The 25,842-nt window shown below is 46.1% G+C and overlaps 4 protein-coding genes across 14 annotated transcripts in view; 1 reads left to right on the top strand and 3 right to left on the bottom strand.

Moving 5' to 3' along the window:
- Positions 1-1,626, bottom strand: part of mcf2l2 (MCF.2 cell line derived transforming sequence-like 2) — a 64,425-nt gene extending 62,799 nt beyond the window's left edge. The window contains exon 1 of the mRNA XM_077023381.1: positions 1,497-1,626. Coding sequence (XP_076879496.1) covers positions 1,497-1,620 — 124 coding nt within the window. The 5' untranslated portion in view covers positions 1,621-1,626. The remainder of the gene's footprint in view (positions 1-1,496) is intronic.
- Positions 1,627-2,682: 1,056 nt separating this feature from the next.
- phka2 (phosphorylase kinase, alpha 2 (liver)) lies at positions 2,683-16,712 on the bottom strand. 5 transcript variants are annotated; one of them, XM_077023367.1, is made up of 33 exons: positions 16,289-16,712; positions 16,007-16,123; positions 14,770-14,928; positions 14,590-14,637; positions 14,170-14,338; positions 13,696-13,778; positions 13,538-13,618; positions 12,984-13,082; positions 12,688-12,834; positions 12,287-12,340; positions 12,026-12,148; positions 11,783-11,878; positions 11,448-11,555; positions 11,133-11,211; positions 10,758-10,892; positions 10,500-10,609; positions 10,247-10,391; positions 10,059-10,137; positions 9,766-9,926; positions 9,506-9,676; positions 8,850-8,968; positions 8,631-8,764; positions 8,263-8,419; positions 7,888-7,967; positions 7,594-7,672; positions 7,283-7,412; positions 7,097-7,198; positions 6,846-6,964; positions 6,659-6,682; positions 5,758-5,799; positions 4,553-4,780; positions 4,157-4,357; positions 2,683-4,038 (listed from the first exon to the last, which is right to left on the bottom strand). In XM_077023367.1, the coding sequence occupies exons 2-33, from the start codon at positions 16,082-16,084 to the stop codon at positions 3,865-3,867; spliced, it is 3,714 nt and encodes a 1,237-aa protein (XP_076879482.1). In that variant the 5' UTR covers positions 16,085-16,123; positions 16,289-16,712; the 3' UTR covers positions 2,683-3,864. The 5 variants fall into 5 exon arrangements, with proteins under 5 accessions (XP_076879482.1, XP_076879481.1, XP_076879484.1 ...); XM_077023366.1 differs by having other exon boundaries at positions 16,007-16,129; positions 16,289-16,711; XM_077023369.1 differs by lacking the exon at positions 5,758-5,799 and having other exon boundaries at positions 16,007-16,129; positions 16,289-16,711.
- An 88-nt stretch (positions 16,713-16,800) lies between these two features.
- Positions 16,801-18,492, top strand: ncbp2 (nuclear cap binding protein subunit 2). Its single transcript, XM_077023378.1, has 4 exons — positions 16,801-16,959; positions 17,037-17,218; positions 17,700-17,838; positions 18,193-18,492. The coding sequence occupies exons 1-4, from the start codon at positions 16,885-16,887 to the stop codon at positions 18,289-18,291; spliced, it is 495 nt and encodes a 164-aa protein (XP_076879493.1). The 5' UTR covers positions 16,801-16,884; the 3' UTR covers positions 18,292-18,492.
- Positions 18,493-18,677: 185 nt separating this feature from the next.
- senp5 (SUMO specific peptidase 5) lies at positions 18,678-24,980 on the bottom strand. Of its 7 annotated transcripts, none has more exons than XM_077023372.1 (11): positions 24,668-24,980; positions 23,862-23,885; positions 22,597-23,692; positions 22,412-22,517; positions 22,166-22,310; positions 22,023-22,070; positions 21,831-21,908; positions 20,336-20,473; positions 20,168-20,251; positions 19,981-20,031; positions 18,678-19,894 (listed from the first exon to the last, which is right to left on the bottom strand). In XM_077023372.1, exons 3-11 carry the CDS (start codon positions 23,486-23,488, stop codon positions 19,769-19,771), a joined length of 1,668 nt encoding a protein of 555 aa, XP_076879487.1. In that variant the 5' UTR covers positions 23,489-23,692; positions 23,862-23,885; positions 24,668-24,980; the 3' UTR covers positions 18,678-19,768. The 7 variants fall into 7 exon arrangements, with proteins under 7 accessions (XP_076879487.1, XP_076879490.1, XP_076879491.1 ...); XM_077023375.1 differs by having other exon boundaries at positions 22,597-23,675; XM_077023376.1 differs by having other exon boundaries at positions 22,597-23,609.
- Between the last annotated feature and the right edge of the window lie 862 nt (positions 24,981-25,842).

Below are 25,842 nucleotides of genomic sequence, written 5' to 3'. Positions count from 1 at the left end.
GTAATGTATTGTGTAAGCAGGGTATTTAGTATGTCTGATGTGTATTTAGTATGTAAGTAGTGTATTTAGCATGTCAGTAATGTATTTATTGTGTAAGCAGGGTATTTAGTATGTCTGCTGTGTATTTAACATGCAAGCAGTGTATTTAGCATGTCAGTAATGTAATGTGTAAGCAGGGTATTTAGTATGTCTGCTGTGTATTTAGTATGTAAGCAGTGTATTTAGCATGTCAGTAATGTATTTATTGTGTAAGCAGGGTATTTAGTATGTCTGCTGTGTATTTAGTATGTTAGTGTATTAAGCATGTAAGCAGTGTATTTATTATGGCATATCCCTCTGTGTACAGGCATACATTTGTTTTTAATTTCATCATTTAACGTCCTTAGTTTAGTATCTCTTGTTCTTAATTCTGGTGATGTCACCAGCAACCAATCAAAAAGCAGATCCAATGAGTCATTCTGCTGTGAGGTTGAGCTGTAATGGCCAATTCAGTCATATGACGCTGATCTGACACCGTTTCCCACTTCTGGCCTCATGTATGTCATTTAAAAAGATCATTTAAAATATGACTGTCAATTTTCTCCTGTTACAAATCCACATGCCACTTTAATCTTAATCCCACTGTATATTCCCAAAGGTCCACTTGAGGATTTCTAGTTTTACCTTATTTAACATTATAACCAAGATATTGCAGTTTGAGTCACACATCCAGTGGCCATCCAGTAAGAGCTGCTAAACCAGGTCATTAATTAACGTGGACTGGTAGTGACACTGTTCAGAAAGCTGCGTCCATCTTAGGTCCTCGCTGTGGTCTGGTGTGCAGAACAGGGAATTCCCTCGTGCACAGCAGGAAGCAGTTGGTCTCTGAAGCTCCCCCGCCAATCATGGCAGCTGGGTAGGCCCATGTTAGTTTCCACAGCAATGTACAGCCCCTCCCCCCGGAGTCAGTGAGTCCAGCAGGAGCAGGAGCGCTGGGACAATAAGCCCCGCCCCTCCACACCCCCGCCCCGCCCCCTCCTCACTGTCACTCCACACACGACCAGGAAAAGACCTGCAGACTGCTTCTGTGTTTCAGGTCGCTCACCCAGAGCAGATCATGCAATAGGCACACACATTACGCAGCAATGGTACCTCAAATAGGTCTGTGTGATTTATTATCTTGAAAAAGATTGTGGGAATACAATCTGATAAATCTGGTACTTTTTGTCGTTAAAAGCAAAATCTGGATGTCTAGCTGACGGGAACTGAGCTGAAACAGCAGTGATTAAAACCAGCAACGCAGCACAGATCAGTACAGTGTTTAGCTGCTTCGCAATTCTAAAGTTAGACCGAATCATCAGTGGGTAAAGCATGTACAGACAGGACCTGATAACGATCGACTGCTGCTCACCGTGTCCTTCCTACCCCACCACACCCCCTCCATCCCTAGAGCCCCCATCCTCACGCCCGCATCCTCACGCCCCCATCACAGACCCTAGAATGGTGGATGTACTCACCAACGTGGCTCATCACACAGCCCACTCGCTCCTGTAGCTCACACACAGACATCTCTTCTTCCTCCAGCCAGCAGAGCATCTCAGTGTTGCTACTCTCCCCTGCTCTCTCTCCTCTCCCACTCATTCTCCTCTCCCTCTCTCCGTCTTCCCCTCCCTCACTCTCTCCTCCCTTCACTCTCTCTCCATTAGCTTGCTCCTGCACCAGAAGCCCCCCCACCCTGCTCACACACAAAGCAGCCACTCCCAGACAGTACAGAGCATCCAACACAGAGCTGTTCAAGCAGTCTCTATGATACTAGTGTGTACTGTGACCTTAATTATGTATTCTTAACCCAGGAGGCTTAATGACACGTCGGCAGCTATCTGAGCCTGTGTCTACTGTTCTAAAGCATAAGCAACAACACCAGGACACAAATCATACAGCAGCTACCTGCCTGCTAGGACAGACTAATAGCTTCACACAGAAAACCTGGAATGTGGATCGAGCGGAATGGAGCTGAAGTCTCATGGCTGTTGGCAAACCATCAGGGTCACAACTGAAATATTTGTCATGTCATACAATCTAAATATTTTGAACTTACCACCTTAACTCATCAAATACATTTATATTAATAAGACATATTACACATTATACTTGTATAACATTATATTACTTGTTAATTATTATATTACTTGTATAAACATTATATTACAAGTATTAAGCAATGAAAGTGTAACTGTCAGAACTTTTTAAGCTGAGGAACCGAAGGTTTAACTGCAGACGCTGTCTTTATCCTTCAAGGACTTATGAAGGGTTTATTCAATAGCAGTCACACCAGTCCAGTTCCAGGGGAAGGCCCGGCTTGCCTTCTGGCTCTTGGCCACAGTTTAGTCAGAACCATCACGGAGGGGATTTTACCATTATGCTGCTGCCCTTGGGACCAGGACCAGTGGGAATACACAGCATGGGGAGGCCATCTGTATACGTGCCAATCACCTACCTCACAGCTCTGATCTCAGAGGCCAGCCACGCAAAAACAATGGACACAAATTTCTGTTTGACAATTAATTACATTTCAGTAAGAATTCATTCATGAATTGTCACACTGTCACAAATGAAAACACCATTTTACTATCAAATTCTGCATTTGTTAACTAAGACCAACTAATAAAAATGTAGAGATGAAACAAAGAAAGGGAGACAGAAGGCGATAAATCATTTTAATAAGTTACTTGAGCACACTAAGAGCTGTGGTGCTTATGAGCACACCAACATGACCCATGCTAACAGTGGCTTTACCAGCCTGCAATCTAAACTGTCTGGACGTCGTCCAGAATTCAAACACAGAATCAGAATCTCATCAGCTACACGAGCCGATTTTAAAAACAGCAAACACACTCGATTCATTTATCCAAGATCACGAGTGGCGGCTGAGCCGTCTGGACCCGTGAAGTACTTCAGGATAGCAGAAGGAAGCAGCTGCCCACCTCCACCCTGCAGGGCTGCTCTCAGAACAGTTCTGCTACCATCACTCCTGCTTTATAGTCCTGAGAAAAACTGACCTTGGGTCAGTTCTCTCACTCACAGGGGAGGTGGTGGTGTTATACACCCAACACTTGTCCCCTGTGGTATGTGTTTTTTTTTTTCTGTGTTCCTCAGTCAACAAAATGTTTTGTTCCCAGTGAATCAGTACATTTCTACAGCCATGCTCCAGGTAGGACGGAGTCTTTGTATTACAGGTGTGTGTAAACGTGCTCCTCGTACAGTACATGCGTAACTGGTAGACTCTACTGCTCAAACGATCACACCGTAGTCGGCAGTATATTACTGAAAAAGGCAGCAGGCTGGTACAAAGTAACGTTATGACACTAAATGTAACTGGGTTAATTCTACTCACCCCGTGTCTCTGAGCAGACAGATGAACACACACTCCACCTACATTCATAATATCTCAAAAGGTTGCACAACACACACAGTAAGGAAAGGGTTTGACCCTCTAATACTTTCCCTTAAAGTTAATAATACATATACATTCTGCATACATTTGAAAAAACTAATTCTTGAATAAAACCATAAATTATTAAATATTAAAATTATTGATTACTTTACCTGGCCAGACCATCTAAATGTAAAATTTTTATTTGAAGTTGTAAATGTATTGATAAGCATTACATTCATCGAATGAAGTTTTTTTTTTTTCCAATTCTCATTTTCAATTTTGTGAGTCAGCCACTCAAATTGCCTCAGCATTGGTGTTGAGGCTGCACTCTTCAGATGATCTGACATCAGGTTTACAGTGTTGCACATCTGTGCAAAAGGTGAGGATACCATTAAAGAGACTGGTCCTAGATCTGTGGTGAGGTCATCGTGTGTATAGAGCAGCTCTCCTTACTGCATTTGACAGCTGGTGCTAGGAAGAAAATCGTGCACGTATGTGATAACAGCCTTTGATAAATAGGTCATAGTGCCATAGCTGCCACTAGGGGCGCTGTCATAGAAGAAGTTACAGATTCCTGTAGCTGGATCCTTCTCCAGGAAAAACTCATTGGCCCCACTGGATTTCTGTGAACCAACAGCAGGGGGAAGAACTGGTTGATGTGCGCACTAATATGTGCACAGCTCACAGGTATTAGAGAGGTGTGACGCCGTAAGCCCTGGTGTGAAGGGGCGGGGCCTCTACCTGGTCCTGCAGGAACTGCTCGTTGGCCATGTGAACGATGCGGTCGATATGGATGATTCCTCCGATGCTGGCGAGCTCCATGTCGGCCACTAGAGTGAGCACCATGATGGCCTCCACCAGCAGCTGCCTGTACTCGGGCTGAGGCACGTGGTTGAGCACAGACTCCACGTGCACCGCAAACTTGATCTCTCCCTCAGTCATCTGCAGCACACACAGGACCCCGTGTGTGTTTGTGTGCATGTGCGTCAATTACGAGGGTGTGTGCGCGCGAGTGGGTGTCCTGTATCTCTATGTTAATTATGAGGGTGTGTGTGTGTGTGAGTGGGTGTTCTGTATCTCTATGTTAATTAAGGGTGTGCATGTGTGCATGTGTGTGTGTGTGTGTGTGTCCTGTACCTCTCGTGTGGTGGAGGATGGAAGCACGTATCCTGTGATGGACAGGCCGTGACATTTCTGCAGGATCTTCCACACCTTCTGGTAGAAGCCCACCGGGACTCTGTTGATGGCCCCGTCCAGACGGCGTCGCCGCAGCCACTGACCCTGGCGCTCCTCCCACTGCAGCCGCGAGTCTCCGGTGCTCGTTGGAGACAGCGCCCCGCTGGGCGTGGAGGGGCTACTGCACCGCTGAACCACAAACGTGGACATACACATACACGCACATACACACACATGCACGCACACGCATGCCCACACACACAAACACGCATGCCCCCCTCCCAAACACGCATGCCCACACACACACACACAAACGCGCGCACACATTCCGACACACGCATTGCCAACACACACAAACACAGAATGTACATTCACATATGTGAATTAATTACAGACAAAATGACAGAAACACCAGATGAAAAAGGTGGAGTACTTTAGTGCATATACTACAGACTCACTTCTAATGTTGTCCTCTTTAAGCTAACTAGATTAGCTTAGATAACAGCTGAAGACAGATCAATAACTGGATGATATTAAACAAGAAAAAACCTTTTTGCTCTTCTGTCTTACGTGACATCTTCGGGCCTCAGGAACTCTGACTGATGGAAACAGCTACTACACCACCCAACTCTTAAACACAAATGTCTTAGTAACTAACGTAATGTTCAAATACCCCACAAAGCTGTGAACTAAGGCAGCCATGTTGGCTGGTGATTGACTTCATTAGTCAGAACACATGAGCCAAGCACCGGTGTGTCATCATCCAGAACGTTCCATCAGGTGGAGATACGGGGGGGCGCGGCCATGCTGTGGTGAGCGCACGATCCCGAGACTGGACATCAGCACAGCATGGCGAGCTACGCCAGCTTACGCCCCCAGAACAGAACCAGCACCAGGCCGGGTGGAGGAGGGTCAGAGCTTTGAGCTCCACCACCAGGCCGGGGGGGGGCGGCGGCCATGCTGTGGTGAGCGCACGATCCCGAGACTGGACATCAGCACAGCATGGCGAGCTACGCCAGCTTACGCCCCCAAAACAGAACCAGCACCAGGCCGGGTGGAGGAGGGTCAGAGCTTTGAGCTCCACCACCAGGCCGGGTGGAGGAGGTCCTGGATGAATGCTCAACAAAAGGTACGAGGCGTGAGAGACACGATGAAGCCATGGTTACCGTGGAGCGAGGGGAGGTGACATTGCTGCTGGTGGAGATGATCTAAGAGACAAACAGCAGACGACAGAAAAACAACCAAAGAGTGGTGAGACAACGGACAATCTGACAATGGAACAATTCCTTCAACATATTTCTGAACTTGGGTGTCCACATTAGTTATTCCAAAGTGGATTAAAGAAATGACACTTCACATGGTCAGTAGAAAAAATAAGTGCTGGATGAGCAGTTCACACTGGAAAACATCACAGCTGGATCTAAACAGCTCATGTTCCTGACAGGAATCATTAAGAAAGGAACGTGATGCAGTAAAGGAGATGCTGGTTCTCAAACTCAAGCCCTTGACAGTCAGAAGACGGTACAGTTTAGTGCATTCTGTTCCAATCCTGATTTGATAAACAATGACGAATGTACAAAAAGTGTACAAAAACTTCTCGGAACAGAGAAACACAACACTCTGCAGTGTTGAGACCACGTAGGTCTGGGGTTTGACAAACCTAGTCAAGTCAGCTTGATGTTGAAGGTATGAATGGGTATTAACTCATTTAGTACTAAGGGTGTAACGATGGAAAAGATAAAATCAGATACAGGTTTTATGATGTAGGTCAGGTTTGACCTGAGGTAGATCAGGTTTGATCTGAGGTAGATCGGGTTTTTGTATCGTTTGATATTGTGGCTCAATTTCAGTTATTTTTCTTTGCTGACACGTTTTACAATCAGCACATTTTAACACTTCCAATATTAAACATTAAGCTAAATGTTTTACTCGCAATGAAAAACTGATGTGAAAATGTGCGTATCGTTACACCCCTGGTAGGCATGCTTAGTATGACACTGTTGAGAATCAAACTCGGCAGTACACACACGCATGCGGTCGTTCAACACGTTTATAAACTTAACCCACACTTATTGGTCTGGAGTCTTCAAGCTGTAAGCGAAACAAAGTCAAAATCACTGAAACATCTGAAGTACCACAGCTGCACTGATGTTGATGCTCACACTGCCGTGAGCGTCAGGGGCTTGAGACACACTCTGGGGTGTCTCCCCACGTCTCACCTCTGCACACTCCGTGGTGTCTCCCCACGTCTCACCTGTTTGATTTCGCTCTTCAGCTTGCGGATGCCCGTTCGCTCCGTTTTGGTAGCGCCGGTGTGTCCCAGCTCGTGGATGGAGATGGCTGGGCTGGTGAAATTCGACTCCAGGGGGCGCACTTCCACACATCATGCAGCACACCACCGAAACGTACCGGCAAAGACAACACATTCACTCAGCGTCCGGTCGCACAGCGCACTCGACGATGACGGAGTTGAAACAACCGTCCTCCATCGTCCGGCAGACTCACTGCTTCTCTCCACTCCAAACTCTTTCCCGCTCAGGATGTGATGCAGCAGGTTCTTCATGTCGGACGGGCTGAGGTTCATCAGGGCCTCCGACGCCTCCTCGCCTGGCCAGAGAGAAAGGAGAGAGCTGCGTCACACTGGACCACCGCACGCGTGGTTCTGGGCGTGGAGCCCTCACCTCACCTTACCTGAGCAGTGCAGACTGCGGGCCAACTCGGTGGCCATCACCTGCATGATGAGGCCGATGCGTAGACGCAGCATGTCCCCAAACAGAGAGGGCTCAGAGCGCACGTACATGGCCAGGTACACCATGATCTCCTGGGGGGGGGGGGGGGGGGGGGGGGGGGGACAGTGAAAACACCTACATGCTACAGCTGCTTCCAGAGGAAATGTTTTTTTCCCCATCAGAAAAGTGGAGAGAATAAATTTAAAGATGTATTAGTGTGTAAGGTTTTAGTGATGCGTTAGCGTGTGACGGGTTAAGGTGTGATGATGTTACCTGTGTGAGAACTGCGATGCTAATGTCCTGGCCGCTAGCCTCATAGATCAAGTTATTCAGCTGCTTGGGTGGAAGAGGGCTAAAACAACACAACGGCTTTTAAAATGCTGAAGAACATTGTAAAGTGGCCGGATGATGCTAGTCAACATGCTGCTAGTCAACATGATGCTAGTCAACATGCTGCTAGTCAATGCAGTTATCAGTGCAATGAACACTGACCAGTTTCTAAAAACGGCAATATTTTTAGACATGATATCTAACAGGTCCTGGATCAGTGGAGAAAGGCTCACTCACGCTGTGATCACCTTCTCCCTGGGCTCAGGGGGCAGCCCCACTGTGAGCTGTTTCTGATGCGAGATCAGATCAGTGCAGGCCTGAGGGCAGAACACACACACACACACACACACACACACACACACACACACACATATACATACACACACACACATATACATACACACACACACACACACACACACACACACACACACACACACACACACACACACACACACACGCACACACGCACACACACACGCACACACACACACACACACACAGCATGTAACACACAGCCTTGCCCAGAATGTCTCACAGAACAGTTCTAATGAGAGACTGCATGTATTCCTCCATTCCGGGAGGTGAACTGGGTGAACAGTGTTACTCCACCTCTGCTAGGACCTCCACCCTCTTCTTCAGGATTCCAGAGATGTAGCGTATGAGCCCCCACTCTTTAGCTGCACCCGCTTTAACATACAGCTCCTCCAGCAGAGAACGCACTGTAGCTCTGCCTGGCCCAGGGACGCTCACCACCCAGTCCGCACCCCTAAACACACACACGCACACAAACGCACACGCACACACACACGCACACACAGGCACATGCTTAATAACCCTCTGTGCATAAAGTCAAAGATCGAAATGCTTCTATAATTGCTTATTTAATACCGAATCTTCAGTCAAAAGTATAACTGTATTTCATAGTCTTATTGTCTATATTGTGCTGGGTGATGTGGTGAGTGTGTGCGCGCGTCTACTTCATGGCACAGAGGATGTAGAGGATGTCCGCCTGGTCCTGTAGGGTCGGACACTCCTTCAGGTGACTGACCAGGGCAGCGAAGTCTGGGTTACCGTGGCAATCACGGGGTAAGTGCAGATCAACAGAATGAGCCTGGCAAAATCACAAACAAATCAGCCATGGAAGTGATAAAACACAAACAATAATCGCAAAGGTCACCAAGCAGCTGTGATCTTGCCTGGTGAGGATGCTGGTGAGGATGATGATGATGATGAGGAGAGTGAGGGACCTCCAGCAGGTTCAGAGACTTCCTGTGTTTGTTCATAGTGGGCACCACAGGTAAATACATAGACGGTTCTGAAAAGAGGGCAGGTGTGTGAGAGACAGCAGGAGGTATGAAGCGGACCCTCCCCCTGGAGCAGTGGATCCACAGCCAGCCACGCTGGAGACAGGACACCACCCTAAAGACCTCTCCGCCTGGCTGACTAGGGTTACAGATTAAGATGTAGCAGACTAAGCTAATATGTAACTGAAATAAGTCAAAGTCAAAGTCAACTTTATTGTCAAATCTGTGATGCGTGCAGGACATACACAGGATTGAAATTACGTTACTCTCAGACTCCATAGTGCAGCGGTAAACATTTACTTAAAATTAACATTAACTAAAACAGCAAAAAAAAGAAATAGTACAATACTATATTGCCAAAAGTATTCGCTCACCTTCCTTGACTCACATATGTCTGCATGCCTAGGTGGTTAATTTTATACACCTGTGGCCATGGAAGTAATTGGAACACCTGATTCCGATAATTTGGATGGGTGAGCAAAATCTTTTGGCAGTATAGTGTATCTGCTGTATATTCAAACCATGCAGGAGAATGAGGAGTGACTCACTGGGCATATTGAGCCCCTGAACCTGGGCCATAAGAGTGAGGATGTCACGCGTGGTGTGTTCTGCGCTGAAAACATGCTGCTGCCCCCTCTGGATGGGAGGGAGATGTGACTGTGTGGCTGTGCTCTGCAACAGCTGTGTGAGGTACTCGTCAAACACATCGTTTGAACCTCCTATGCCAAAGACCAACAAAAACATCACCATCTCCTCAAACCGGCAAAAGGTTTAAGTGTTGCATCTGTTAACAGGTGAGGAGAACTACCAGAGAGAGAACATCTGAGCTCTTCGTCTTCTTCGACTTTATATTCATCGTCCTCATCCTCATTATCATCTAGAAGGTTCTCATCAGAGTCAGCATCCATGAAGCTGAGCTGCGTGTGGAAGGAGGTGGTGAGAAACGTGGAGAGGTCGGCCGTCTGGACTCTGTGGAGCAGAGGAACGCCATCAGAGTGAGTGAACACTAGTGAGTCTTCACCAAACCATCACAGGAGCATCAGATGTCTGTGAAGGCAGGATATGATGGCGTTGACGCTGAAGATCTCCGGGTGTTCTGACCTTGCTCCACCGAAGTAGCCGTCCTGCAGCTTGCGCAGGGTAGAGAGCACACAGGGGTCGATGGCCTCACCGTCGTCCACTAAAATGACAAGCACAACCAACAGAAGCTCCTCTCGGTGAGCTCCGGCGGACAGACAACAAGACGTGTGTGCAACGTGTGTGCGAGCGGACTGCCGGCCTCCCATTACCCAGCATGCTCTGCGTGATGAGAAAGGTGAGCGTGGGTCTGCCCGTCATTCTCCAGCAGGAGGAGAGATACGCCAGTTCAGTCCTCAGCATCTCCACAATCATCTGATTGTCCAGGGCCAAGTAGAAGTGATGCTGGTCAATGAACTAAAGAGAAGAGATACAACAACAGGGTTAACTCACTCTCTCTCCTTCTCCCCTTCTCTCTCTCTCTCCCTCTCCCTCTCCCTCTCTCTCTCAGAACTGTGTGTTTACCTGTGGAGTAAACGTGTATGTGCGGTTTCTTATCTCATAGAACTTGGAGGTTCCCAGAACCCCGATGTGTCGGTACGGTCGACCGGTCAGATTCAGCCTCTTGGAGCTTCCTGAGAAGAGCAGAGGACACACCCACATTTGAACAATCAACAAATCAGTGTTGAGTATTATATCATAGAGGACCAATCCCTTCCCCCAGAGGATCACAGAGGAGGAGTCATGAGTGAGTGAGTGAGGGTGCGTGTAGCCAATCATCACCGAGCTTCGCGTAGATATGGCTCAGGATTCGAGCCGGCATTACACGGATGGGCAGGACCTCCGACACAGTCTGCACCTCAATCCCATAATCCCTCAGCAAACTCCGGATCTCCTCAGACTCAGCTACTGCACTCACTAAATAGAGCAAACACAGATGTAGAACCTGCTTACAACTGTGTGTGTGTGTGTGTGTGTGTGTGTGTGTGTGTGTGTGTGTGTGTGTGTGTGTGTGTGTGTGTGTGTGTGTGTGTGTGTGTGTGTGTACATTTCAAGATTTGGGAAAACTTTTAAGAATCTAAGTTTTAAAATATTGTTAAGGCAAATGTTCCCTCTGACTGAAACAGAACCTCTTCATGTTAAACCCTGTTCTCCTACCTTGGACTACAACGTCTGGTTTGAACCCAGTGGAGAATCTTCTGTTTAGCGGATCTACCTCTCCAGGAGCAAGAAAGCCCTGATTAGACAACAGAACTTTTCAGAAAATGTTTTTGAAAACTCCGTGGTATACAAGTATAGTAGCAAGGCAGGGGAGTGGCAGGAGGGGGCAGGAGGGGGGCAGGAGGGGCAGGAGGGGGGCAGGAGGGGGGCAGGAGTGGCAGGAGGGGGGCAGGAGTGGCAGGGGGGGGCAGGAGGGGCAGGAGTGGCAGGAGGGGGGCAGGAGGGGCAGGAGGGGGGCAGGAGGGGCCGTACATCTGCCAGCAGGTTGCCCAGGATGTAGAGCGACTGCCCCCACATGTGTGGGAGCTGCCCCGCTGCCACGCGCTCCACGGTGTGTGGACTCCTGTACTCCTCCTCCACCTGCAACACACACACACACACACACACACACACACACACACACACACACACACACACACACACACACACACACACGTCCCCATGAGCCCAACACGGTGTCGCTCGGTTCTGTTCCTGGATGTAGTCTGGCTGGACACACACACCTACACACATGTATTTCTACATACAGATGTATACAAGCATATGTAGTGTGTGAAGAGACCAGTGTTGGACACACCAACACTCACCTTGTCTGCCGGTACAGTGTACAGTTCTGGGATCAGTTTGATGCCATGTTTGCCTCGAATCAAAATGCCCTCCAGAGCCTCCCTGTATTCCTGCACCTGGACAATCAAATTAGAGTTAACGACGACTCCATACTGCCCCCTGTTGTCCAACACATGCAGCAGTTCTTATCCCTAAATGCCGAGTGTCCCTCTTCTACACCATAGTGAAACTGCACATATGTATGTGGCTGGCAGGTGACGTACCTGTTCAGGGTCGCCACTGAAAATCCCATCCAGGATCAGGTAGGTCCAAAACACTGGCCATTCACATTCAATATTCTCAAACAGTTTTAATTCTGCTGGGTCGTAATGGAGCCGGGAGGAGTCCTGTAACCATGACGACAGCAGAGAATTAAAATGCTCCAGTGCTAATAACACACTGGCCGGGCAGAAAATCACTGGTGAAAGGTCTACATAGCCACCTATCCCAACACAAAAGCCACCAGGTGCTATAGGTCAGCTTACCTCTTTGGGGGTCCTGTAACCATCTCTGATAAAACGACAGCACCCATAACGTCCCTAAAATGATTACATTTCATTTGATTACATTTCACACTAGACCAGTCTGTCTGATAATGGAAGACCTGTACCTGACCACACTAGACCAGTCTGTCTGATAATGGAAGACCTGTACCTGACCACACTAGAGCAGTCTGTCTAATAATGGAAGACCTTTACCTGACCACACTAGACCAGTATGTCTGATAATGGAAGACCTTTACCTGACCACACTAGACCAGTCTGCCACACTTTGGCTCCAGTGTTTATTTGTTTTTGTGTGTGTGTGTGTGTGTGTGTGTTTTACACATTTCTATCAGAACAAACTGATGGCTAAAAGAAGTCAAAGTCAATGTACCACACGCTACCTGCAGCTTGGAGATGATCTCACTCTTGGTGATGTTGACCAGGTCTGCGTCCTCCACTGCGAAGGCAGGGAAGGAGATGACGGAGAGAAGGCCGGCGTCGATCTCCTTTGAGGTGGACGCTCGCGGCAGCATGGAGCACAGGATCGACTACGGCCATACGCGGGGAGGAGTGAGCACCACAACCGCATCACCCTAACCCCTAACCCCTAACCCCTAACCCCTAACCCTTAATTATTACCACCATGTCTTCTTTTTGATTTAAATGTAATAAATTAAGCAGAACTGTGGTGTATTACCTGGCAGTGCTCCACTTCATCTGGGAGAACATGAATGACCGACTTGGGGCCTCCGTGAGCACCAAACAGGTCCAGCTCATCAATAGCCTCCAACGCTGCCTAACAATACAAGAGTTGGTGAGCTGATCTGGCTTAGTACAAGGCATTCAGAAAGCAACACTTAAAACATGTCTACACTAGACTATATATAGTACTTATACTACTTGTACTTATAAACTACAGTACATAAGCAAAGTTAACCTCAATGTGCACTTTAACCTCACGAGTGCCTACTGACTATTTACATAATACAGCAAAGGTGTCTCTACCTGACTACTACACACTACAGTAATGGTCGCTGTTCTGACTACTTACATACTACAGTAAAGGTGTCTCCACCTGACTACTACACCCTACATTAATGGTGTCTCCGCCTGAGTACTACACCCTACAGTAAAGGTGTCTCCGCCTGACTACTACACCCTACAGTAAAGGTGTCTCCGCCTGACTACTACACCCTACAGTAAAGGTGTCTCCGCCTGACTACTACACCCTACATTAATGGTATGTCCTACCTTGGCCATGCCAACAGAGCTCCCATTCAGTTCAGGAATTCCCTGGTTAGTCTTGTCTCCTCTCTCCCACATACCATAATCCTGCAGCGAAACAGCTATGCGGTTATTTATGCGGACAATGAACAGACACAGAATTCAGTGTTCAGGGTTGCACTCACAGCTACTTTATATGCTGCCTCAATATAGAACACCAGGTTCTGGATGAACGCCACCTCGTCCAGGTTAGATATGATACGCAGACCTATGGCAGAGTGAAAAGAGTGTAGCCACGGGAATTAATACAGAAGCAGACGCCATAGAAACAAGTACAAGGCAGCAGCGAATCATAATCTGATTCAGATATGAATATTCATTCAAACTATGTTCATTCAAACCATGTTCATACAAACTATGTTCAAACTATATGAATATAGTCTGAATTAATAATTTCTGTCTAAATTGAGTAACATCCTAACCACACTGTACCTACAGCAGCTCAACTACAGCTGGCTGACAATGTCAAAATTATTATATTATTATGTGAAAAAACCAACTGTGTTCTGTCTCTTTTAAAATATCTCACATAAACAGATACATATTATCAAAATCGGATGAATAAGGTACAGCCATGTGGTACACGGCACGTGGCTCACCTGAAGCGGTCATCTGTGCCAACATCAGCAGGTAGAGAGAGGTGGCGTCCACCTGCAGGTGGCCCCATTGGTCATCCCCGACCACGGTGGAGCAGGTGGGGGTGTGGTACTTGGCATGCAGGCAGTCTTTTGTGCTCTGAGTGTGCTTAAACTTCTCCACCTTCTCCACCTGTATCAACATACGTCAGCCAGCCCCTTACAGACAGACATGTAGACTGGTGTATATTTGCCCAAAGAACTGAGGAGCTCAAAGCAAATACTACAAGCAAGGAAGTGGCATGTAAACAGAATGAGAGCTTTATCAGTGCCTGCATGATACAGCATGAAAAAGGATGTTTAAAAAGGTGTGTGTGTGTGTGTGTGTGTGTGTGTGTGTGTGTGTGTGTGTGTGTGTGTGTGTGTGTGTATGTATAGCTCTACCTGTCTCATCATACACTGGAGGAGGCCCTGCATCAACTTCACCACACTCTGCAAAATTTAAAAGCCTTTTACCGGAGTGACCTTATAACAGCGACGCTGCACATGACTTCATCCAGGTAGCGCTGTGCTCATTTGGAAAGATGCAGCTTAGTGGTGGAACGTCATGTTTGTTTGGGTCACCTGCTCGAGCTCGTAGGCCTTGGCCTTGTCCTCGTCGCGGTCAGCGTTCTTGCGGTAGGCCATTCCCAGGCCCCACACAGCCAGGATGCTGTAGACATTGTCCCTCACCCACGCATCTCTCAGCTGGGCACTGGCAGGTAGCAGCCCGGTCACTGGATTCTGAACGGCAGATATGGAACCCAACCGTTATAAAGGGAAGAATTTTAATGGAACTGAATTCCTCTTGGGTGTCAGTATTTGACATACACCAGGTGTCAATGCAGGTAAGTTTTGTTTAGGCATGCTACTGAAGATATACCCTTCTGCATGTGTCTGGTCCCACTGCAACATGAAAGGTAATCCTAGAATGTTTTTACAGAGTACAAGATCTAGAATATATACTAGAGAATACTAGATCTAGAACATATACTAGAGAATACTAGATCTAGAATATATACTAGAGATGTTTTTTGCACTATTATTATTATTTTTTTTTTTTTGCACTATTTATTGATTCTGGCCAATTCTGCAGTTTGAGAGCAAGGAAACAACCCAGCTCCGACAGATGCTTAAGATAGATCCACAGATCTATGAAGAAAATATAAACCTGGTTGAAGGTTGCCCTCACAATACACTGTGTGTATGTGTTTTGTGAACAACCCAATCAATGTAGACATTACTGGAAAGTGTTTTGTAGATGTTTTGATAAATGTCATATCAAGTCACATTACATTAAGGGTTCATAATTGTGTTTTGATATATCAACATGTGGCATTGCAACAGCAGTATGGAGTTTTGTCTATGTTGTGGTGTTCTAGTAGAATTAGTAGAATTTGTGGCACACCAAATAACCATGGTAGCTAAAGTAAATGGCACAACACAGCCAAGAAACAGCGCTAAGACACACAAACACGTTAATAAGTCTAAATGTATGTGACACAAACAGCTTTGCCTCAAAAAGAATCTAAGCAGCGTAAATTATGTGAATATTGTCTCAGGCTCGGCTATTAAAAGATGACCTTTGTTCAATCTCTGTTTATTTTTAGGTCACAGTTCTTAGAAGAACTCCAGCTGGTCTTCCATGTTTCGGGGCTACTGCTGGACCTCCATAGTCATTACAAGGACATTCCCAACGCACCTTCCATTTACAAACGTCTAACGTTACTGTGTCCTGCTCATATGGAGTAACCGAATAACTCGGGTAGGCCCAAGACCGAGCAGATCCAGCTGAAGTATTCCCGTGTAGAAAGCAGCATACCTGATGGCAAAGGATCGTCTCATGGACCAGTCTGGCGAACGCGTCCAACCTCACACCAGAATTACTCCGGCTCCTCATCCTTATTTCGGTCTGGTCCAATTTACACGGTGGGCATTTCTGTAACTGAGCATACGTAGCCTACAGTAAGACAAATATCATCTTCTCTGTCTCTGAGTAGACAGGCTGGAAGAGAGTGACAGTGTATTACTTGACAACGAGTCACTTCCCTGGTCAGTCATGTTGGTGTAAATGAAGATCTGACCACGACGGGCCATGACAAACCTAAACACAACGCGGATCCCTCCCAAGAACGGAGTTATCGGCACATCAGGTCCACTTTCCTCCGAGTCTCCGTGAGAAACGCGTGTATCTGCTCATCCAGAGAGGACAGTCATCAAAACACGGAGGAGACCAACGCGCAGCGCCTCCGACCACCACAAGCCGACAGGTGTGACGCATGGACAGGTGTGACCGACCGACCGACAGACAGACGGCGGCACTCGAGTTACACAAAAATACGGAACACCGACATTCTCTATAAAAGTCCTTATCCTACAATTACACTTCCATTTTTATGTTCGCACCCTCGCAGCCATTTGATGTCATACTAACTTATCTTATAAAAATAAATGGCCAAAAATTATGTTAAATAATTCCGAATATAAAAAGGAGTTACAATATATCTTTTCAACATAAAAGTCTCCACGCGTTCATTTCCGTATATTGCGTTTTGACCGCCGAGCCAGTGGCGGCGGTACGAGCGATCACGTGGGTCCACCAACATAAAGGAGCAAGAAGACGTCACTTCCGCTGGTCGCGCGGCCGCCGTTAGCTTAACCGCTTGTTTTCACTCGTTGGCGTCTCGCGACTCCGTAGCGATGTCGGTTAAACTAAACGCTCTTTTTAGCGATTCATACATCGACGTGAGTCAATACAGAGACCAGCATTTTAAGGTAAGACTTGTTTTATTTTGCGTTTTTGATTGTATAAGGACTTAGCTGAGCTCTCGCGGTGATGTTTTTTCCCTCAGGGGAACCGCCACGACCAGGAGAAGCTGCTGAAGCAGAGCAACACCCTGTACGTGGGGAACCTGTCCTTCTACACCACGGAGGAGCAGGTCTACGAGCTCTTCTCCAAGAGCGGCGACGTCAAGCGCATCGTCATCGGCCTCGACAAGATCAAGAAGACGGCGTGCGGCTTTTGTTTCGTGGAGTATCCTTCCTGGAGGAGAGGGCACACCGCGGGTCTTCACCCGGCCTCTCACTCCTTTAGGGGTGAAGTCAGATTCAGATACTAGACACTGAACTGAGCTAAGTAAGCAGTAAACCACTTATGAAAGACGTTTAGCTGTGAGAGCAGGTACAGAAATATAAGGACAATTTTCTTTTTCATTCTTCAGTTTGAAAATTGAAAGGTTTTGTACATTTTTGGTTATCTCTGAAGTTGTGTTGGCTGTGAAGGACTCCCCTTTGACTTCTACTCCCCTTTCTGCCTGAAATGGTATGATTCAAATAAGTGGCCTGAAATGCTGCTTTTGTTTTCCTTCTACTGAAATTTAAACCAGGGATGTATTTGGAAAATCACCTGACATGTTCTTGAATTACCTTTTTAAAATTTCTCATTTCTGGGCTACATTTAAATTGCTTTTATTTAGAATTGAATTCGCTATTAGAATCCTTAACGTGTCTGAAAGGTACTACACGCGAGGAGATGCAGAGCATGCGATGAGATTCATCAATGGAACCAGGTTAGATGACCGAATTATCAGGACAGACTGGGACGCTGGCTTTAAAGAAGGAAGACAGTATGGTCGTGGCAAGTCAGGTGGACAGGTAAGGTTAGACTTCACATGTACAGTGCATGTTCACCGCACTGGCTTGGATTAGCAGTTTTAGTTTCTGACCCAAGGAGTGTTGCTGGCTGATTGTCTTGGGGCCACAGACCCCTTTTAACCAAAAAGTGACACGTACAAATAACTGGCCAGGTGTGCCTGATGCACACAGCATCTCCACAACCACTAACATGCACCTCCCATACCCATCACATGGTCAGAATAGGACCAATAACAATTGGAGTAATGGGTGGTTGACCAGCTCTGAGTAGGTAGGGAATGGGGAGAATGGACATTTTCACTGGTGTGTCTTGTGGGCAATGAAACTGAAATGCTGTCTCTCACACATCCACAGGTCAGAGATGAATACAGACAAGATTATGATCCTGCAAGAGGTGGATATGGAAAACTAGCTCAGCTACAGAGGTCTACAGATGTACAGCACAAGTTCTAGTGCCAAGAATCACAATTACTAGGGACTTTTTTTTATAGGGCAATGTACATATTCCATGAAATTCTTTTGACCTTCAGCATATGCACAAGCTTGTAGGAAGTGTATGCAAATCTGCAGTTTAAGTCTGTGTGAAAGTTTAATCTATTTTGAATTTACCCTTTTTTAATTATTATTAATAAATGTCAAGATGACATGGTGTTAGTTAAGAGTTCAAACTGGATATGTTTTCTGGGAAGATACTTTTGGGTTAACAATGGGCTGCTACACCACACATTAAAAGTATAATTCATGTATTTTGACAGCTAAACTAACAGTCTGCTTTGTATCGCATGTAAATGTTTGATAGTCTGCTGTAATTTGAAAGAAGCAAAAAAACAAGGTTTTAAGAACTGGTTTTATATGGTTTAAATAATGACAAATAGTAGTCAAACAGAATGAAATTGAAGCATCTCACTGAGGTCAAATTTTGTTACATTTCAAGTAACTAATACAGTAACTGACATACCTCTGACAACTGACCATGTTAACTGTTGGTCACTGAACGTGGTCTAAACGGACACCAAACGTGCTGGCAATGTTCTGAACACACAGCGGTACCACACTGCCTCAGCTCATTACAGTAAAGCATCTTCAGAAGGTAAATGCAAGATTTTCATTGTGGCATCTTCTGTCATCAGTGAATTAAGCATCAACCGCCACAACAAATTCTTGAGGGACTGGCTTTGACTATGACTCAATCACTGTGGACTTTAATCTTTCATGTCAAATACTAGCAAAAGAAGGAACGGGCAAACCCTTTTCATAATAGTAACCATGTGCATGAAGGGAACTGCTAATGAAATATGCTACAGGAAGCCTTAGATGTCGCTGCATTTGAAAACATGGCATTAAAGAAAGTGTCTAGAGTGCTTCTAAAAACAATTACAAAGATAAAAACATGGCCCATGGGTGGTGTATACGAGTAATGGTCATGGCGTCAGTCTGAGACTCAAACAGCTTGAAGCGTGTGTTTTCATTTAGAAGTTCTGTGAAAAAGTTCATTTTGAACAGTACATTCGTTTAAAAGCGTTTCTTTGTTAAATGCTGTTCACCACCCCGTATCCAGAATGCAGTCAAAAATACAAAATATAGATCCTTCAAGTAGCTACACTGCATACCTGTTGAAATGAAACCTGATAATGTTTTTGATAGGGACTTTAACAAGCTGCAGAGGCTTGATACTACGAAATGGACAAAATAAGTAGCTGTTTGTTTTCAGGGCTGCCACAGGTCACCGCTAAAAGCAGCAACTACTGGGTAACGTGCACGACCATGAGCCTTTGCAGCTGCTTCAGCTCCAACATACAGGACCAATCGTCTGAGCCGTGGACGTCTAGTCGCCGTTCTGAACGAAACACTGAACTATGAGCATGAGCTGCAGGTGCATCCTCACTGTTCTACTTAATCTTGAACCTTTTATCAACAGAGATGTAGAAGCTTAGACAGGCGTTGGGACATCGGCGAGCTTGCAGTCACAGAGCTCCTTGTAGATCCTCTTGCGGACCTTAGGCATGTCGTCTTGCGTGAACAGTAAGGGTTCTTTAAATGCCAGGCACTTACAGTACTGCAGAAAGAAGAAGAGGATTGAATCGAATTTACTGCATGTGCAGTTTATGTACTTTTATGTGTAGAATACAAATGTACCCCTACCTCTAAGACAAAAACCCCACAGTCATTATCATTCTTCTGCTGGGGAATTGTCTGAAGGAAAAAATGCAGTCAGAAAGGTCCTTTATTATTATTTTTTATCCATTTTAAAGACAATAGCCAAATATGTCTTTTAAATTCACATGAATAGAAACAACCAGGCGTCAGACGGCTGGTCTCTGGTCCAAACCTTGTTGACCGTCATCTTCCAGCCTTTCTGAAACGCAGCCTGCTTCTTCTCCTTCGCCTCGGCCAAGATGTATTTCAAAATGTTCTGTTGAAGAATTCAGCGTAAAATTTAGTCACTCCCAGATAGGCCAAAGACCAATTTCAGACTGCATCTTCAGAAAGCACTCACATCAACAGCAAACTTGAACAGTATTCCTTGGGAGTCATAGAAGTTTATGTTTTGCTTGGAGATGTCCACAGTTATGAGGGACCAGTGAATCTCCAAGTGAAGGGGAATTAGCAGCAGTCTCTTCGAAAACAAATCCACCTATGAGACAGCAAAAAACACAGCCAATAAACCACAAGCAAGTTCACAGGTCTAATTTACACTGGACACTTAGACCCACTGGGCACTTCAGGGCCGCTGAACAACACGCCCAGTCTGTTACTGTGTACGAACTCCTGAAGTCATGCCCGTGTTCTCGAACCTGGTTTTCATGAGTATGATTTACTCCTGAGAGCCCAGTGTGAATCACTCCTGGTTTTCACCAGTATGAATCACTCCTGAGAGCCCAGTGTGAATCACTCCTGAGAGCCCAGTGTGAATCACTCCTGGTTTTCACCAGTATGAATCACTCCTGAGAGCCCAGTGTGAATCACTCCTGGTTTTCACCAGTATGAATCACTGGTGATTCACAGAGCCCAGTGTGAATCACTCCTGGTTTTCACCAGTATGAATCACTCATGAGAGCCCAGTGTGAATCACTCCTGGTTTTCACCAGTATGAATCACTCCTGAGAGCCCAGTGTGAATCACTCCTGGTTTTCACCAGTATGAATCACTCCTGAGAGCCCAGTGTGAATCACTCCTGGTTTTCACCAGTATGAATCACTCCTGAGAGCCCAGTGTGAATCACTCCCGAGAGCCCAGTGTGAATCACTCCCGAGAGCCCAGTGTGAATCACTCCCGAGAGCCCAGTGTGAATCACTCCCGAGAGCTCAGTGTGAATCACTCATGAGAGCCCAGTGTGAATCACTCCTGGTTTTCACCAGTATGAATCACTCCTGAGAGCCCAGTGTGAATCACTCCTGGTTTTCACCAGTATGAATCACTCCTGAGAGCCCAGTGTGAATCACTCCTGAGAGCCCAGTGTGAATCACTCCTGGTTTTCACCAGTATAAATCACTCCTGAGAGCCCAGTGTGAATCACTCATGAGAGCCCAGTGTGAATCACTCCTGGTTTTCACCAGTATGAATCACTCCTGGTTTTCACCAGTATGAATCACTCCTGAGAGCCCAGTGTGAATCACTCCTGGTTTTCACCAGTATGAATCACTCCTGAGAGCCCAGTGTGAATCACTCATGAGAGCCCAGTGTGAATCACTCCTGGTTTTCACCAGTATGAATCACTCCTGAGAGCCCAGTGTGAATCACTCCTGGTTTTCACCAGTATGAATCACTCCTGAGAGCCCAGTGTGAATCACTCCTAAGAGCCCAGTGTGAATCACTCCTAAGAGCCCAGTGTGAATCACTCCTGGTTTTCACCAGTATGAATCACTCCTGAGAGCCCAGTGTGAATCACTCCTGGTTTTAACCAGTATGAATCACTCCTGAGAGCTCGGTGTGAATCACTCCTGAGAGCCCAATGTGAATCACTCCTGAGAGCTCGCCTGCTTCCAAATTACCTTTTTGGTCCACCTCTTCACTCCCTCGTAGCCTTTTGCTACAAGCTGTTTGTAAAAGAAACTGTTGAAGAAATGTATCTGGGAGGAGAAACAACACAGACATGTCTCGCGTTAATGCCAACAACACTGCTCCCAAGAGTCTGCATAACACAACACACAGCACACGTGTCCGCCTTCGTGTATGTATTATACCTTGTGGTTTGTCGTTTCCATGATCAGTTCACCATACATGTTTATGATCTGAAAAAATCCACACGACAAAGCCATGTGCATTGGCATCCTGCCTGATCTGTGGCGTAAAGACTTCATTTCACTGCACTCTTGGGATGTCTCACCTGGTCATTCACCCAGTTCTGGTCGTCAAGTGTTGTGAGGTCCTCCAGGGCCAGAATGTGCTTGTTGTAGGTCACTCTGAAGGTCATAGGAGCACAGGCCAAGCCTGACTTGTACTTCATTACTTCTGTGCTTATCATTTTTTTCCTGTGTGAAGAATTTAGCTCACATTATAGAGAATACAGTGAATGTTACCAGCTCAATAGTACTACAATACCTTCATTTCATGTAGGGGAGAATGAACATGCCTGTCCTTTAGGTCAGAGTTCAATTGTTTGTTCAGGAACTCCAGTATCATCTCCTCCATCAGTGGAATGAAGCTCCCGTACTTCTCATAGAAATCCTCCAGAAACTCTGTGAAAAGATGACAGCACATATGAACACAAGGCCACGTCGGTAAAAACTAAAACTACAGAGGTCAACTGCGGCGTACCGTGAATGAGCTCTACGATATGGTCGTGTTGGGTCTGTGGAGAAGGCTGGGGTGCATCCGGCAGGTCTTCAGTGCAGCGTGCTTCCCCGGGGGGGCATCTGTAATAGCGATGGTCCCACAAGGCCTCGGTGTTCAGGTAAACAGGGTACACAGCATGTTCAACTTCCATGGCATCACCGTCTGCCGTGTGGTCCATACCCAGGCGGAGGCTTTGTGTGTCAGGGGCTGCTGGTGTTTTTGGGCAGTCACTGTGTGCTGTTGTACTGGCCTGGACGCATTCAACAGGAGGCATAATGCTAGCCTGTGTAGGATTGCTGTGTGTGTCCAAACTGTCCTGTGCTGGACGAACACATGTGTCAGAATTGGACTCTTTGGGGTCACTCAGTGACATGGGATCCTTCCTGTTTGGTGCTGGGCTGTTTTCTCGACTAAGCACAGTGCCATTGTGCAGCACAGTTGAGTCGCCAGCTGGAGGCCCCGCCTCCCTTATCGTGGTGGTTGGTTCACTGCCTGGAGGCCCCGCCTCCTTTAGCGTGGTGGTTGGGTCACTGCCTGGAGGCCACGCCTCCCTTAGCATGGTGGCAGGGTCACAGAGCATTTCCTGCTGCATCTCCCACTCAGTCAGCGTGTTTGGCTCCGGTGTTGAGACCAGGTCGATAATTGTGGAACTGATGTGGTTGTCTGTGGCTACCTCCACCTCGCTCACTGGCTCTTTCTTCCTGCGCCCCCGTCTCTTGGTGGCCTGGTGGTGGCCGGGGGTGTGGGCCGCACCATTTGCCCCACAGCAGTCACACAACTTGGGGACGCGTTTCCTCCGCGAGCGGCCATTCTCAGACATCTCGGCTGGAGCCGACTTCGCCTGCTCGGACCCGTTATGAACTTGAACCCTCATACCCAGCCCGGCCCATTCCTCCAGGGCCTGGTCCTGCCTCTGCCTCAATGTTTCAGCACGCCTCCACCATTGGCTTCCTCCAGTATGGACCTCACGCTGGAACTGGACTGGTGGGCTGAAACTAAGAGGACTCGGACTGAGCTACTCAATCTCCGACTTCTGTCCGGATGACATGTTAATCCGACATCTGAGGTCATAAGAGAACTGACAAAGGAGTAAACCATAATAAACAGTGATGGTATTTGTATTATTGTTGCTGATTTCTGACACCTCTTTTTCCACTAAACTAATAGGATCATGGTCAAAAATGTGGTTGGCCATTTAGTAGCTAAGTCCATACTACATGCATTATGAGATATAAATCATATCTTACCATAATCAAAATCCTGATGGTGAGCTAATGCACAGAAAAGTGTTTTAAAAAAACAAAAGTAATCTGTTCCCCAAAACTGTGACACTAGTTAATCAATAAATGCCAATATAAATGAAAGTTTTGAGTATGTGGTGCAATCCACACAGATTTATTAATTTCATCTGTCCATCGATCTGTGGATGGTATTGTAAACCACTTTCACCTTTATATTGTGTAATTACTGCTTGGCTGCACAACACATCACTACTTGTTAGATCTTTCCTCCCCTCGTTCCTCACCATCGTTTAAAATAAATAAAACGTTAAATGAAGATACATTTTGTGTCCAACTCTATACGTGTTATTAGTAAATAATACATAAATAACATTTTAAGGGAGGTCTGTGGCAACTAGCTACAAGTAGTCATTTATGTAACGGTAACACCAGGAAAAGTGTGTTTTGCTAACAAAGGGACAGCTAGACTATGTAGATATCTAGCCAGCTAGCCGACTAACATGGTATTTATTACAGTTATTATGCAAGAATTAGACTATAACACGACAGGTTATACACCACAGCGGGCTCTTCTCTCCTACCCGTGAGGTGGATGAACCCCACACTGAAGCTCTCCAGTTTACACTGTTTACACACCAGGCTAGGCTAGGCTAGCTGTCCCGCCCCTACAACTACACTAGTGTTTATTTCTGCCCCACATAACCCAACACATACACGGCCGTTAGGTCCACCGGCTCGGCATATGCACACGACGACAGATAAAACAGGCGGTGGGATACGAGAACTGTCCGCCGTGAGGAACTCACACATACCTCGCTGTTAGCTGTTAGCTTAGCTCGCTATGCTGCGTTAGCACGCGCCCCGAGCAGCGCTGCTAGGCGACAACTGGCTAACGTTACCGAATATTCAAGTAAAACAGCACATTCACTATATACACAGTAACTTATACATTGCACTTTCGTGCAAATATGCGAAAATATATGCACACGACACTTTTGAGAACAAGTATGCAGGCTGTAATAAAACCATCAAACATTTTATGCTTTAAGCGAATCTTCTAGCTAGTTAGTTAGCTAGCGCTGTAGCTGCAAAGTTGCTGCGTCGCTTGGTGTTTGCGTCATCTGAACGCGTCGCGCGGCCGCAGACGTCGCCCTCTATTGTTCGGGCGAGTTGTCAACGTTCTCACGGTCATTTTTCGCGATGGCTTTCGCTTTTATCTTACGATCATGGGGATTATTGTTTCTTTTCGGCCTATACGTAGTGTCGTCGGCCCTTTCAGCCTCACGGACACTTCTGGGCTTTAGCTTTTACGAGATGAACACCAAAGAACTGTGTAGTACCACTTGGAAAAACCATACGGTCGTATCATTGCTGAGGCGAAACAGTTTTCACCACATTCGCAGACATATATGATTTTTAAGTGGCGTTAGGATGCATAAATAAACAAATCATTATATTCATTATATTAGTTATTATGATAATGATGTGTTCTTCTTTAATTACGGACTCTGTTCACAGAGAGGTATTCAGATTTGAGAAAAGCATAGCATATGTATCACGTTATTTTAGATAATTTCATACAAAAGCATGTAAGCAAATTATCTTGGATCTTAACCTGCATATTTGAATCCAGGCATAAAAAATATATAAAGGATTACCAAAGCAATTAAAAAAATACACATAAATAAACCACCACGTTATTTTCACTGAAAATAAATCATGTTTTGAAATTAAATTCATACATTTTGATTTTTCAAAAATAGTTTAAAACAACAATCCAGTAAAATATTGGATCCTTCATGAATGAAATACTGCTCGCCTATAGCATTATAGTCAACAGACGGTAGCAGAAGGACAGAGTGTTATAAACCAGGTGCACCTTACACAGCTCCCACTCAGTATAAAAGTTACTACCCTATTCATCTATTTTTTACATTGTTCTTGCCCCTCCTACCTGAAAGCACTAGTCTCACTCTGCATGTGCAGC

This window comes from Brachyhypopomus gauderio, chromosome 12, assembly GCF_052324685.1.
Source record: "Brachyhypopomus gauderio isolate BG-103 chromosome 12, BGAUD_0.2, whole genome shotgun sequence".
Classification (NCBI taxonomy): domain Eukaryota; kingdom Metazoa; phylum Chordata; class Actinopteri; order Gymnotiformes; family Hypopomidae; genus Brachyhypopomus; species Brachyhypopomus gauderio.
This window is presented reverse-complemented; position numbering and strand designations above follow the sequence as displayed.